Genomic DNA, 16435 nt, shown 5'->3' with positions numbered 1-16435 from the left:
AGCCCATAGCCCCTGAGCACCAGATTCCTGAGCATCAATAGTTTCCATTTCTCACAGACTCTTGGGGGAATTTATATTCTAAAGAGAAGACTCCAGGGAAAACAATGACTTCATCCAAAGGAGTGTACCTTTTACCACTTCAGATCCCATAACAAGTTATTATAGGAGATACTTTTGCATCAGAGGAAGGGAGATGGGACCTTTCAGAAACCCCAAGTTATAACTATAAACGGCTGTCTGATAATAGTACCTTAAGTTCAAATAGCACTTATTGTTTAACAGAGTGATTTTTATGTACATTGTTCATTGGCTCGTCACAGCAACCTTATGGAGTCGATGGCATGTTTCATTAGCCCCATCCCACGGGGAGATTAAGTGGTTCAGCTACAGAACTTGAGTGTGATAAAGCTGGGCCTGGAACGTGCTTCTACCCTGAGAGCTAGTGCCTCATTTCACACCCTGCCTGGTTGGATGACCTCTGCAAAAAACAACACCTCACCCAGGGTGAGCAGACGTCTCTGGTTGCCCGAGAATTTTCCAGTTTTAAAACTGAAAGTGTCACGTTAGTGGAAACCCAGAGCTGACCTATCCATTAAACAGAGAAGGAGGTGCCTAGGGCTCATGATACCTTTAGGGGCCCACAAAAGGGTTCTAATTTTAATTCCTTTTATCAGCAGAAGAAAAATAATAATAATAATAATAAATATATAATAGGGAAGCCAGCCTGGATTATTATTCATGTTTATACTAACAGTCATAAATATAATTTTTAAGTGTATGTGTGTAAAGGAAGTTTCCAAAAATCTGATATGTCCTGGTGCATTATCAGTTGAAATTTAAAAATGTATGTTACAAAAAATATATATATTTTTTTTAAAAAAAGGAAGAGGCCCATGAAAACAAACGTGCCTAGGATTCACAAAGTCATAATACAGCTTTGGAAACCCAGTCAGGTCCGGGCAAACCAGGACTGTGGGTTGCCTTAACCCCTTAACAGCTTAGGAGTGGTGGTTGGTCATAGCTAAGAAGCTTTGGGCTTTCCAAGCAGTGGTTACCTAAAACCATCATTGTTTCCCAGCTCTGTGATTGCCATGCCCCTGGCTGCCCCCCTCTCATCACACCTCGGCTGCCTGGGTTCACCTTGGCTTCCCCAGGAGCCCATGAGCCCTCCTTGGGGAACTCTGCATACTGCGCTGTTTCTCTTTATCAACCTGACCAGACACTTGTCTTAGTTAGCTTTTTGTCCCCAACTCCTGGCTCAGTGCCTGGCCTATCATAGGCATCCAATGCACATTTATTATTATTTTTTTTCACTCTCATTCTTTTTAAAAAATATATATATATTTATTGTTTGCAGTATTACAGATGTCCCCCACTCCCCCACAATGCACATGTATTGATTGAATAAATGGATTAACTGATGACCTGATTCAGCCAATTGCTTGTTCTGTAACACTGGGGACACTAAAAACTCTCTGGGCCTCAGCTTATTCATCTGAAAAAAGAACACAGTGGAGTAGATGAACTCTCAGGCTCTTAGGGGACACCTGTGTCACGTATTCATTATATCAGATCCTGTGACTTTGTCAATACCATTGAAAAATGTGTCTCATTAGCAATGGGAGAGTCACTTGTAGATTCTTAGAGTCATTGTTGTGTTTTCCCACCCCCATTTTTCTTTTAGATCTGTACTGGAAGGCAGCATGTCCAATTTCTCCTTAAGAAAAACGTCTCCCACAGGAAATGGTAATGTAGATGATTTTTCCCTTCCTCAGAAAACTGAAAAATTTGGGGAAAACACTCACAGGTCCTAATTATTTTCTATAGATACTGAATGCTTAGAAGCAACAGTCTGATTTAATTAGCATTGCTAAAGTTATGCTGAAGAGAAAAGTAAGAATGCAACAGCATTTACTCATATAATTGCAACTCAAAAATTTTTTAAATAAAATCAGTAGAAATGCCCTGTTTTGTGTACGACCTTCTGTGTTTCTCCTGTGAAATTAAAGAATGAAGTTCTTTATAATCAAAAGCACCAGAGCTTATTGACTGTTATTTACTAGGTGTTTTTAAAATAGTCCTGTGTGTACTTCTGAGGCATATTTCTTTCTTGGGTAAAATGGCCACCCACTAAGCTCTGCCCTCGTTTATCCCAGGCCCGTGGTTCTACGCTCCCGGGAGCCAGACGGAGCCTCATCATGGGCAGTTTCAGTTGGCACCTGAGCAGTTATATGTTATCTTTGATGATGGGGTGTGGGATTTGTTTTTTCTTGCTGGTGCATCCTACTTTGAAACAGTGCTGCACTTGCCAGCTGAGGAGGTTGATGTTGGCCAATCAGATGTGCCTGTCGAGATTTCCAGGTTAAGAAACCCACACTCAACTCTATGCATTTACATCACCCATTCTTTCATTTTTCTGTTGATAGCTATGAAGAGTTGCACTCAGGGGAGCACCCAGAGACAACAGGGTTTCCTCGAGGTGAACAAAAGGAGAACTTTCTTACAGGATAACAGCTGGATAAAGAACCGACCTGAAGAAGAAAGGTAAGAGGGTGTGGAGTGGGTGGATGAGTAGAGCCATTCTCCGTTTGGGAAGCTAGTGGCCATCTAAAAAGTGAGTACTTTCATTCTAAAACACTTGGTTGCATGGCCTAATTTTTGGTAAGGTTTATTAAGCATAAACTGGTAACATCAGATTTTCAAGAACATCACTACCATTTTTGCTGTTCACATACCTAAGAGGATGTAAGTCATTGGTGAGAGAAAGCAGGGTTTCATTGTTATAACTAAATAGATGTTTGTGGCAGGGAGATTTCTGGTGCTTGTTGATCATGTCAGTTGAAACTAACAGAACAGTATGAGTGCACATTTAAAAATGTACTAGTAATTTAAAATAATTTAAAATAAAATTTATTTATGCACAAGTGAAGTCAATAAATTCTTAGCTTATTTTAGTCCCAGCTAGCCATATACCTCTAGGTGGTGGTAAATATGATCTTACTTTGTAAAGGAAGAGACTTACCATTCAGAAAGGTTTATCTGCTTTGAGCATTGTTTCAACTATGATTTTAAAGCTATGATCATAGGCATATTGCCTTCTTGCCAACAAAGACTTACAATCGACATTTGTCCAGCCCAGATATATATTTATTATAAATTATGTATATACATATGCACACATTTTTTTTATTCCCTCTTATGTGTCAGGCTTGACACATCAAGCATTACTTTCCATATCAAGCATTACTAAATCTCACAACAACCACATAAGGTAGGTATTATATCATCATTACACAGATGGGAAATCTGAGTGATGAAGTTGAGATTTTATGGTCACCATTATCCTTCCATTATACCAATGGTTTTCAATCCAATCAGGGCAATTTTACCCCCAGGGGATATTTGGCAAGATTATACGACACTTTTAGTTGTCGAAAAGGGGGAAATACTTCTGACATCTAGAGGGTAGAGGCCAGTGATGCTGCTAAACATCCTACAATGTACAGGACACATCTCAGAACAAAAAATTACCAAATCCATAATGTCAATAGTGCTGAAGTTCAGAAATCTTGCATTTTTAGTAGAAATCTGAATTTACTACTAAACTATCTATGGATGTTTATTTGAGGAGTATGCTTGTAACTGTTAAATAAAAATATCTATTGGTTTCTGTTATTAAATATTATTTTAAGGGACTTTGGGGGGTATTTGGAGGCTCACACTAACTTTTAGAGTTAACACTCTTGGACAACAATGATTTCCTTCTGTGAAGCAGTGTTTATGACATCTGTCAGAGCCTAATATGGCATTAGAGTGATGTCCAATGTAGAGCATAAATTTTGGGTTGCAAATATTTGCACAGATGGGTGAAGATAGAGATGTCTAAGACAAATTACAGTTGGCAGGAATCATGGTTTTATGCCTTCTTAAAAAGACCCAGGGAAGCCAGCTTGGGTGGTATGACAGCTGCTGAATGAGGGGAAGTTGGCTCTGATGTTTCCCCTACTCCCCCTGGCCCAGTTCTGGGCAATTCGTTATAATTTTTCTTCAGGTAAAAACATGCCTGTTGTCTGCTACTCTCTCCTAAGTTTAGGGAAGGATACCAAGGGAGATAGAGAGGTTCTCTTGGGATTTTTGAGGGTGTATATTTGCTGGAGATGTTTCACTGTTCTTCTTTCTTTTTAATTGTCTACTATGGTTTTTTATAGCTTTATTATAAATGATTTCAGAGTGTTGAGTAATGTTAGTGGAGCAGAACCAGAAGAAATGTGGTATTTCAGGTTTGATTGGGTTGACATGAAAAAGATTCATGTGCTTACTCTCGGCCTTGGCTCAAGACCAAAGGCTCTACTACATGTTTTGACATTTCCTAAAATTGCCTATACTTTCAGGCAATTTTACAAAGTAAGAAGGACATGGCTTTGGAATTTTCTCTCTGATGGTCTTTTGTAGGGTTGACCAATAGGAAAAGCAAAGGTTTGGAATAAAATGATCTGAGTCCTAGACCCACCTCTGTCACTTGCTAACCTTTGGCCTTAAGGAAGACATGAAATCCCTGATCAGTTTCCTTATCTGTGAATTGGAAAAGATAATGTCTTCCCTGCCTAATTCATAGGGTTAAAGACCAAACAGAACAGACTGTGTATTCTCATGGTTCAAAAATGAGTTAAATCTCCCGTGAATAATTACCAAATATTAGCAATTATATTTCTAGTCAAGGAAAACTATCAAGTCCATAAAATGAAGATGCTCAGACATAATGGGCTTAATTAAAATTTAGAACATTTTTATAGAAAACTTTTGCCTTCCTGAAGAAAATGACCCTTCTAATATCTACAAAGTAGATGGCCTTGAGTTCCCACACTCTGATGGAAAATCATAACAAAACAACAAACACTTATTCCATTGTTGAATCACATGGAAATCTTGTGGGATAAGTTAGAATAATGATCATTTGTACTGGCAAACTTGTTTCTTTTACCATGCTCTTTCAAGTGGGGACTGGTTAAAATAAATACATAGTTGTGTTCTTATGCCTGGAGTAAAATGAATTAACCTTGCCAAAAATGGTGAGCTGTTTTATGTCTCCCTTATTTAGCGATTACTAAATACTGTGGCAACTTTTCATGTGACTTCATTCTGTTCTTTCTCTGCAGAGATGAAAATTACGGTAGGGTGGTGCTCAACCGACATAACTCCCATGATGCCTTGGACAGGTGAGTGTTTCAGACGAGTTATGTCATTAGCAGAAACACAAAGGTGGTAGTTTTTGAGAAGACTTGTTCAAGACAGGCGGAATACTTGTGGCTGCCTCAGGCTTTCCCCAACATTCTGGGCACGTGAAGGATACTCTGTGATATCATCAGGGGTTTGCACAGGGCAAACTCTGTGCTTTTCCAGCTCCATGCTTCCAAAACTACAGCTTGAGGAATAGAATAACCAATCTCCTACTCCTGATGGGGAAAGGGAAAGGGCTCCCACAGAGACATGACCAGATAAGGTATCTCTGAACCTTAGGGAAAGGAACCCTGCAATATAGACATAGCAGCTCCAGAGCTCACTTGCTTTCTGTGATAGTACACTCCTTTTTAGAAACTTCTAGGCTTGTAGAAAACCAGTAAATGATACTCAGTGGCAAACAGACTGACAAAGACAAATTAGTAGGAAAATTCAGACAAAATTAATAAACATAATGATTTAAATAATCTAAGATCGATCAAATAAATAGATAATATTCTTATTAAAACATGTTTACACTAGCACACATACAACCACACCCATCAGAAGAACACAATTATTTATCAGACTCAAGTTTTATCTGGTCCAGTGGCCTGTGTGTCACCAAGAGATACCTGGTAAAGGAGCATAATTGTCTTTCATGGTGTGGGGTTTAAAAAGTTAAGAAGACACCTTCAATATGTCTATTTTGGATACTTTTATTTGTAGACTTTTCTAAACTCTTTTAAACCTTGTCATAATTTTGACCTGTTGTAAGGGAGCCTACAGCCCCCTACACAGAGTGTCCTGTTTTCTGGTTCCCAGCCTCAGTTCATCTGACTGAGTGACTGCTGTGTGATTCAGCTGACTTTCCCTGCGCCTTCTCCTTGGTCTTCATGATTTTGAAGATTACAGTCTTGTTCTCTGCGGGCCTCCATATCACCAAACAAAGGGAGCCTGAGTCCAGCCACCAGTGGAAATTGCTCCCTCCATTTCATTTTTACATGGGACTATTAAAGAACAAACATACTTGTTTTGAAATGTGACTGGGAAAACTAAGCTTCATATTCTCAGTGTGTTTTAGGGTAACAGGACCTTAATGCCTTGTGTGCTTATTTTATATGTGAAACTATATTGGTTTCCTGAAACCTTCTTGTTGGTTGACAGCATTTTGGCTTAAGCATCACACTGAGCTTTTATCTTCAATAACAAAAAATCTTTAAGCCCAAGACATTTTCCCTTTGACATCTAGAATCCCAAACTACATTTTCCAAAAGGGTAGTAGATTATTTTTTCCTTGCACTTGCTCAAACGGATGCCCACTCAACACTTTTTTGCCCCTTTGCGGAGGCTATATCCACGCTGGGGTTCACTCAACACCACTTGGGAGCACCTGCTGTGTGCTCACATTGTGCCAGGTGCTGGAAATACAAAGATGCGTAAGATGCCACCCTTGGCCTTAAGGAGCTCTCACACTTATGAAAAATGATGAATCCATAAACTGAAATGCTAAATAAAATTTGCCATGGAAAGTGCTCTTGTAGAAGTGTGAGAGAGTGCTTTGGGGAGAGCGAGGAGGGAGAGATGAACTCTGCCTGAATAGCGGATGTGATCATTCGAGCTGGTGCTGCTGCTGCTTGAAGGACGAGGAAAGATTCCCCAGCAGGACAGGGTGGCTGGTGGGCATAGGGTGTGGAAAGAGGTGCTCCCAGCAGAAGTGACAGTGTGTGCAGAGTTCCTCGTGAGCAGAGACTAAAAATAAAGGAAACAGACAATAATACATTCTCAGCACCCTAGATAACAAGCTTCATCTTACCACAAACTAGGAAATTTTACTGCGTAGTTCTCTCCCAGATCATTAAAACATGTCAAATAAGAACAAACAGTACCCGCACGGATGCCTACTGTGAGCCAGGTCCTATCGTAAGGTCTGGGAACAAAACAAAACCCCTGCTCTCACAGAACGTGCATCCCAGTGGAAGGTGGAGGAGGGAAGGACTGAAAAGAAATAAACACAAAATAGCACGTTCTGTCGTGGTAAGCGCCAGGGAGATGAAAGCCAGCTAATGAGACGTAGGGTGACAGCGTCCGAGAAGGGGCTGCCTTATGGAAGGGGTTGGATGGCCCTGCAGCACCTGTTTGCATTCATGCATCACATGCCATGATGAGCTTGGCTTTACTCTGAATTTCCTAAAAACTTAGGGAATTGTGTTAGGGATTTTCCGTTGCTTCTTTCTTGCCTTAACTGACACTACTCCCTCTGCTCCGTTTCACTGTGTTCACCTTTATGTAGCCCCCAAGGTCCTGCTCAGACTGCACCTCACCATGAGGCCTTTTCTGACTCCTACCTCTGGAAATAAGCTTTCCCAGCTTAGAACTTCCTTGTGCTTTACCCGAACCTCCTTTATGACACTGACCACTTTCTGCCTTTGCGTACAGGAAGGTATCTAATTTGTCCCTCTAGCTCTGTGTGTGTCGGGTCCACAGCTAATTCTTTCTTAATTTCCTCATAGTTATCAGCACTGCGTTGTATACAGTTTACCTCCAAATGTTTGCTTAATAAAAATATACGACATCAAGTTAAAATTAAATCTTAAATATACTGTTTTAGGACTTTTTACAGATTTCATACCTTTGACCTGTCAGCTTCAGATGGTGCTTTGATAAGCAAACACAGTAAATTGTGGTAAAATTCCCCAATGAGCTTGCTTTCCCTGAACCACAGGGTCAGACAAGGCATTAAACAGGCTTTATAGTTTTTTTTTGCTGATTCATCATTCTGATCAAGATATTTCCACTGCTTCGGTGATCATAATTCCTCCTATCGAGCCTTCCAGCCTCTCCTCCCTATTTTCTGGTCTTCTTGCCTCTCCCGTCTCGTGTTAGCGCGTCTTCCTCAGCTCCCTGTCTTCCGTTTCTCCCCTCCCCGCTTCTCCCTCTCTCTCCTCCCTTCCCTCCTTCCAACACCCACCTGTTCTCTCTTCTCCCATTTTCTTCCTTTCATTTCCTTCCAGCTTTTTCTGGTTTTCTCTTTTCCTTCCTTCCCTCCCTTCCACAGTAGGTTGTCTTTCAACCCTGTCCACGGTGCTGAACTTGAAGTGAAGCAAGTTGTGTTCAGCCTGTTGTGCTGCCTTAGGTGCTGCGAAAACTCTGCAAACAAAACAGAGCCGATGGGAAGGGGCCGAGTTCCTGCTGTGTAAAAGTCAGCAACACTCACAAGAGTACATCTTCACCATTTTGTATGCTGTGTTGTTTCCTCAGTTGGAGGATGTTACATTCTTGTTAGAAATAAGCGAGCATAGAGAAGAATTCCTTTACTAGCACGAGGAATTGGGTTTGACGTAATTTATTTTTTCCAAGTCAAAACCTTGGAGTATTTGGATATTGCAAGTCTGTCGTTTCTTGATAATATATACATCTCCTACTGAATAGGCCAAAATTTTACCAAATGCATGATAGGTTTTATAAACTATTTTTTCTTTGTAATTTATTTGATCTGTCTCTAATTATCTTTGCTATAGGAAAACAAAGGAGATAAACGAGCTAAAAGCCACGATTAGCCGGTACAGATCTGATGACAGTTTGGACAGGTAAGGCCTTTTGAACTATGTAAGCAGAAGGCATAACAGATATTAAATCCCATTTCTTATAAAGCATGAGATGTTTAAATGTTCACCAAGGTAAGCTTTGAACCATGATATTTTATATGCAGGCACAGAAAGGCTATAAGAATTGAATTATCTTCTTTATAACTGAAAATCTTGATAACACTATTTTCCTAAAATCCTGCTAATAGTAGATTGATAGGAAAAAAGTGTAAGAAGCTAGTTTGAGTATAGGTAGGGTGGGCATTGTGTGGAATCTGTTCAATTTAAAATGGAGAACATAGTATTTGTGAATATGAGTTATCAGTCCTTGTTCCAGCTTTTGGTTTTTCCATCCCTAAGGTGGAGAAACAATAGTTTTTGTATGACTGCTTTATGGAGAGACTGTAAATGATAATAACATGATCGTTTTGATCCACTCTAGGATAAAGACATTAGCTCTTTCCTTTAGAAATCGAAACTACTCTTTTGGCCCTGGCATCACCGTATGGCTTATAGAATGAGTCCATTATGTTGTGTCTGTTATAAGGAAAGGGCTCACCTCTGTAGAGAAAATTGAGAAATGTCTATTCAGGTTGAAGTGCAAATGCTACAAATCACATAAGTTTTTTATTTGGTAGACATGCCTAGTAAGCATAAGTAAAGAGCAAAGTTAACATCTTTACTTGGAGTCTAGACACAATGGACACCTGAGGCCATCGATAGTTGAGGTCACTCTCTGTAGCTAGAGATGTGCTGTTATTGTAGACAAAAATGCTACATTTTAAACAGATATGCTGAAGCTTATGGTATATAATACATTCTCCATACAGACTGTGCCAGTGTTAATTAATGTAGCAAATGTACATACTTTAATCATAGGTTTTCAGTCAGCCTGTGTAAAGAAGGACAGTCAGTACTGGAATCCCTAAGGCGCTGAAGCCTCTCTTGCAATGAACAGCCTTGACAGAGATGAGTTTGTAGAAGTATATGTGCTAGATCTCATCTCCACAGCACTGAGTGGAGAGAGGGGTCAAAATTCCTCTGTCCATTCACCTTGACCTTGCAGGTGTCCTACTGCGTTGTTAAATGAGAAGAAAAAAACGCTTTTTCTAGGAATGAATTTGAAAGTGCAATAATTATGCCTCAAGAAAGGCAACTATGAGAGAAACCTAAGCCTCTGTAGGCTCTGTGTCTGAAAGTTTATCAGGCCAGTCAAGGTAGAGCAGGGGGGGAGCATCTGGTCCGCGGGCCGGATATGACCCGAGAAATCATTTGGTCTGGCCCTGCCAAGGCAACCGCAGTTCCAGCCGTCACATTAGGGGTGAGGTAATTAAATGTTTGACCAAATGTAGCAGACTAATGTTTAAGTTGATAGTTTTGTATGGCCCTAGAATGATATTATAAATATCCAAATGCCCTTTGGCAGAAAAAAGGTTTCCACACCCCTGAGATAGAGCCTTGGAACATTAGCCACAGACCAAACCTGACCACACAGGCACACTATCTTGAGTCACCTCAGCTGTGAATTAGAATTACTGGGAGAGCTTTTAAACTTCGTTGATAACTTGTTCCCACCACCTCTCATTCCTCCAAATTCTGATTTAATTAGAGGTGGGATCCAGGCTTTTTTTTTTTTTTTTTAGCTTATAAAGTGATTCTAATACAGCCAAAATTCAGAACCACCAATATAGTCCAAAACCTTAATTAATTTATTTTTTATTTAATTAATTAATTTTTTAAAAAATATATCTTTATTAATTTCAGAGAGAGGAAAGGAGAGGGAGAGAGAGAGACAGAAACATCAATGATGAGAGAGTCACTGATCGAGGCCACAACCCAGGCATGTGCCCTGACCGGGAATCGAACCCTGATCGCCTGGATCCCAGGTCAATGTTCAACCGCTGAGCCACGCCCGGCCTGGCCAAAACCTTAATTTAATACACTAGAAAATAAAGCCAGAGATTACCTATTTTATTTATGCAGAAGTTTAGTGGCGTGTTTGGAAGAAACATCCTGGTCAACTCCTTTCCCAGGCAGTCCTGTCTCCCAACAGCAATCTATATCTCTCAGAGTGTAGAAATAAATGTAAGAGAGAGGACATAGGGGTCAGTATAGAAAGGCAAGTCCTGTTAGTAGGAGTTTGACCGCATAATTCAGGCCACTCCTCATGCAAGATGGGAAATAATTTTAGGAGGAGTGCGATCAAATATACCTGGTGTGTGTGTGTATGCATTTCAATAATAATGTATTTATTTTAAATGAAATGATAAAAGTACTGAGTTTACGTTTGAAGCATTCCCATTAAAAATGTGCATATGTAGGTAAAAATATGTGGTGTTCTAAAGAAACAGAAGTAAATAAGAGCGTATAAAGCGTGTTATATGGCCCAAATCCCGATGGTGGTGTTCAGACTAATTTGGAAAACCTAGGTTAGGGCGACCTCTAGTGTCTTTTTGTGGAAGTGAAACACTCCCCCCCACCCCTCCCGCCCTTTTAAAAATAACATTGCTAATAACATTGTTTTGGTATTTCCTGTCTCCAAGACTGGTTCCTACTAAACAACCTATTTCATATCACAAGTTGACCGAAACTTAATTTCTAAGCGAAGCACAAAGTTAATCTCTATAAGTAATAAGACATTGGCGTATATATTGGAATGGTGGTTCAGAGTTCTCCATGATCATTCATAGGCTAGATGGGATAGTGGAGGTAAAGAATAATAATTGAGGGAAGATAGGAGTGTTGGAAAAATCACACGACAGAATCAGGTGTATGAAATTTGGAGATCGACTACTTCCTAGATGGTGGCCAACAGAAAGCCATCTGGCTCCCCTGAGAGTCCATTTCTTCATCTATAAAATGAAAATAGTTACACCTATATTGCAGGGGTGTCATGAAGAGTAAAGAAAAATGTATCAAATGGGCAGTAAAGAGTACTAGGTAGCTATTTTTATTATCACGTGGGTATTGCCTTCCTCTGTACACTGCAGAATTTTGATTACATTCATTTAATTTTAACATCAGGACTCACCTTCATTTAAACCTTGAGAACATTTGGTATTAAGGTTCTGTTTGCTTTAGACTAATTTCCCAAGATAATTTTTATTTTATATGGAGGTCTCATAGACAGCTATAAACTCTGAGAAAAATTTCCAAGGGACATTTAAGATTTAAGATGTAGGATTACCTGACAACTTATGTACGGTATTCACTGTGGTTTACTGTGGAGCCCTTTAAATAGAAACATCTTGGAGGCTTAGTAGCAGTTAGTGCAAGGGATATATTCATGGTCTTTGCCTGATGATCACCTTAGATGTGAGATTTTATATGTGGAATCTAGGATTCTGTATAAGTTAACACCTGTATTGTGAATAGTTCATTGAGAATATGGAGCTCTGGAGGATTCCAACCTTTCTTCCCTTTTGCATTCAAGAGCTATCGGGTTTGTGGCATTATTTACTATAAACAGACACTGTGTTTGGGGTTGACTCATAATATTTTAATGTATTAGTTATTTACCCAACATTTTAGTTTCACATGTCAAAATGACATCTAGGAATTTAAGTAACTTTAAACGAATGACAATTAAATCATATTTTTTCTCCCATAAACTTTTTAAAGAGTGAAGTGTAGTGTCCACCTTCTCAGAAACAGTTTATATAAGCCCCTGTACTAAAGTTGATAGTAAAAGCGAAAGTTTAGAGAAAACTACAGTAGACCCATAATGTGGGGTCAACAGAAGAGTCTCACTGGCCTTTTGTTTTTCTGAGCCTAATTGTGCTCTGCTCTAGTTTTGTGCAAGCCTGCAGAATGTGCAGAAGACAGCCTCACATCTCAGGAAGAACCGGGTGTGAGGGCCAGAACGGATGAGACAGGGTTGCAATCATGAGATTTCCAAGGGAAAGACAAACACATTCTTTCCAAACCTACCCTCCTTCAGGAGACTGAGATTACAGGGATTAAACCCTCTGATGGCCAGTAGGCCCTATTAACAAAATGTGTTAGTCAAAGTAAATTAATTTGCTAGGGTAATGTAACCCTTTTAACAAGTTCCTTCTCTTGCCCCCAAGTCTCTGGTTTAGCACAATAGATTACTGCTTGCTCTCATCAGAGTCCAATGTAACTGGCTGAAAGAATAGGGACTCTGCTCCATGAAGTGACTCGGGACCTATGTTCTTTCCATGATTTAATGCTGCCAGCTTCAATCCATGGACACCAAAGCCATAATGGGAGGAGAGTAACAAGCATGGGGTATCATGCAAGAGGTTTTAGCATGTGTCTGGAAGTGGCAAACAGCATTTCTGCCCACATTCTTTAGTTTAGAACTCAATCGCATGGTCCCAACTTTGTTGCAACGAAGATTGACAAATGTAGTCTTCCTGTGTGCTCAGAGGAAAATAAAATGAGTTTGGCAAACATATAGCATTGTCTATGCCACAAAACATTTAAAAAAAAAAAAAACCTTGTCTTCCCTTGGTGTATTTTACCAAAATAGAAGGTACTGTCATTAGCTATATGTATTGTTAGACAATAATGAATATAAAATAGTTAATGAGTTAAGAGCTCAATGAGTCAGAAAAGCTAACTGAAAAGCATGAACTTTAAAAATTCCAAACTCTATCAAAATTGCCTCTTAAGTCGATTTTTGCCACAAGTAGCCTTTTTATTGTAAAATTTTCTAAAATGTAATATTTTTACATAACATTTCTTTTTACTAGAGAAGGGTTTTGTCATGAAGTTATTCTAGCATAAAAGAAGTCTAAAAGAAATTTAATAATGTAATGTTCATCCACTCTTTTGTCTTGTTTTTTTATAAAGGATCTCAGACAGACACGATGCTGCTAAAATATATAAGGCCAATACCTTGGAAAACCAACTAACCAATAGGTACCAGTATATACTAACTTTGGGAAAGGCTCAAGTTCAATATTTTTCTAAGCATTATTTATTTACTTACAATTCTTCAGTCCTACTTAATATCTTTCTGTAAACTCTTATCCTCTATTTTTTTTTTAACCCTCACCCAAGGATATTTTCCCCATTGATTGTTAGAGAGAGTGTAAGGGAGGGAGGGATGGGGAGAGAGAGACAGATAAACACCGATGTGAGAAAGACACGTTGACTGGTTGTACGCGCCCCACCCGGGCTGGGGGTGAACATGAAACCCAGGTACGTGCCCTCCACTGGGAATCGAACCCGAGAGCCTTTGGTGTGTTGGCCGACGCTCTAAACACTGAGCCACACCAGCCAGGGCTCCTCTATTTTTTTTTTTTTAACACAAGTCTGGAGTAAAAACCTTTACTCCTGCTCATGGTTAGAGAAAAGTAAAACCTTGCTTCCTGGCTTAAACACCAAGAGAGCTCACTGCTTCAGGACATCATTCTTACCACGTTTATGTTCCTGTTTAAGTTATCCTGATGGAAAGATTATAAAAATTTCCATGGAAATGTCAATTTTTCATTCTTATTTCCGAACAGAATTACGGAAAAAATACTGAATTTTCTGAAAGAAAAAAACTTCCTTTGTAATCTAGCATAAGACATAAAAATATGATAAAATCACATTACCAAATTTATTCAAATACTGATACTTTTCTTTCTGTCAGATAATATCAACCCTTAAGAATCATAATTCTAAATTCATGGACAATTTCAAATAGATGCAAATATTTGTTCTTCGTTGCTGCTCAAACTTTTGCCTTGTTTTTTTTTTCCTTACCAGACACATGTCTGCATTCAGATCACCAGAGGCAACAAAAAAGTATGTACTTTTCTATCTGAAGTTATGTTTTTAGAATAAAGTGTATCTCTTTGTATGTGTTAAAAAAACACACAAAAACTAGGGTACACTGCCCCCAGGCCAAAGTTTAATTACAATGCAGCAGAGGGAAAGAGTAGAAGGCCTGACATTGTCTGCAAAGCTTCAAATATTTACTATGTAGACTTTACCAGAAAAAGTGCGCTGACCCCTGCTCTTAACCAAACACCAAAGCTTAACTCTTTTTTCATTTTTTTAAAATCTAGATTTTTTTTTTTCCCCCCACAGAACCATTTTATTTTTTTCTTACTCCTATGCAATTTGTTCATTCTTCCCCTACATTTCACATGCCTCTCCAAACACCCATCATATCTACAACCCAACTGAGTCATGAAATCATGAGTTTGTTAACAATCTATTTAGATGAAATATATTTTTCCTGGACTACTGGTAGTTATAAACTACCCAAACTAGGTAGATTTAAAAAAACTTTTTTTAAATCCTCACCCAAGGATATATTCATTGATTTTAGAGAGAGGGAAAAAGAGAGAGAGAGAGGGAGAGAGAGAGAGAGAGAGAGAAACATCGATTGGTTGCCTCCCATCAGGAATCGAACCCACAACCTAGCTATGTGACCTGACTGGGAATCTAACTCAGCCTTTTGGTGTCCAGGACGACATTTCAACCCAATGAGTCACTGGCCAGGGCCAAACTAGGTAGATTTTTGAAAACTTGATTAGTTTTTAAATTTCTATTTACATATAAAGAAAGTCATTTTCACACTGGACCGAACCTTTCAGTCATTGAAACAGGACTGGGCCACTTCCATTTTTTGAGGGTCTGTGTATACTAATAAACACTAAATAGAGATTAAAAATGGTATAATTCTTAAATGTCTTCTTAAACAAACTAATGCTTTTAATGTAAAAACACTGCAATATAATTTTTAGTCATAATATAATTAGAGGATTAAAATACATATATACATTATACGTGTATGTGTGTGTGTGTGTGTGTGTGTGTGTGTGTGGCACAGCTGAATTAATGGGTCTGAATTTCAGACACACAATCAATGTCATATAATGAATGATTTCTTCCTTCAGTTCCCTCAGCTTTAGCTAATTAGATGAGAGCCTGTCCATTTATAATGTGGGTAAACTGAGGAAGAGCTTTTTGGCTGTTTGTTCCTCCGTCTTCGCGGGAGACATTCTGTGGCGCGTGGGCCGGGCGGAGCAGGGGCGGACTGGGAGGCCGTGAGGGTGGCACAGGACAGACAGGCCCCGGGAACGTGACCGCTTGTTGTTCTTGTGATCCACCAGGCAACCCGGGGCTTCCTTCAGCGCGACCACCGCCAGCACCCCCACTTCCACGTCTGCTGCAACCCCCGTAAAGAAAAAGAGGTACGGTGGGCTCCCTGTGTCAGCCTCCAAGGATTCCTCCTTACTAGTTACTGGACCGCCCCCCCCAGGCCCAGCGGGGTTCGGGGCCCTGCCCTTCCTCCCGCTCCCGCCTCCCCTTCCCAGGGCCCAGGCCTAGACAACTCTCGTCTGCAGCTTCGGCCTTTCCCCTCCCGTCTCCTTTTCAAGCATGCCACCTTTTCTAGGTACTGGATATTTAGGTGTGTTTGTGATGACAGAGCCCCGATAGCCAGGCAGCACATTTTAGTAGAATCCTATCCAGGGGATGTCTGAGCCTGAAACCATGACCGATGTGGTCATGCTCCTGAGACCAGCCTGCTTGGTGGCGCCTCCTCTGCCCCGTGGACGGGGCGGGCCCTTCTTCCAAGCAGAGATGTTGCTCTGTGCTTGTGTGGTTATTGCCTCCCCTCCAACTTCTCCTGCGAGGCCCCCCATTCTGTCTGTGCGGGGGCTTAT

General features: G+C 40.0%; 1 protein-coding gene across 1 annotated transcript in view; it reads left to right on the top strand.

Moving 5' to 3' along the window:
• Positions 1-1700: 1700 nt before the first annotated feature.
• The window catches only part of SCEL (sciellin), a 79309-nt gene continuing 64574 nt past the window's right edge, over positions 1701-16435 (top strand). Inside the window, exons 1-7 of the mRNA XM_087813834.1 lie at positions 1701-1746; positions 2427-2544; positions 5157-5216; positions 8739-8807; positions 13623-13691; positions 14526-14564; positions 15881-15961. Coding sequence (XP_087669960.1) covers positions 1704-1746; positions 2427-2544; positions 5157-5216; positions 8739-8807; positions 13623-13691; positions 14526-14564; positions 15881-15961 — 479 coding nt within the window. The 5' untranslated portion in view covers positions 1701-1703. The remainder of the gene's footprint in view (positions 1747-2426; positions 2545-5156; positions 5217-8738; positions 8808-13622; positions 13692-14525; positions 14565-15880; positions 15962-16435) is intronic.

This window comes from Miniopterus natalensis, chromosome 2 (genome assembly GCF_054644295.1).
Source record: "Miniopterus natalensis isolate mMinNat1 chromosome 2, mMinNat1.hap1, whole genome shotgun sequence".
Lineage (NCBI taxonomy): Eukaryota > Metazoa > Chordata > Mammalia > Chiroptera > Miniopteridae > Miniopterus > Miniopterus natalensis.
This window is presented reverse-complemented; position numbering and strand designations above follow the sequence as displayed.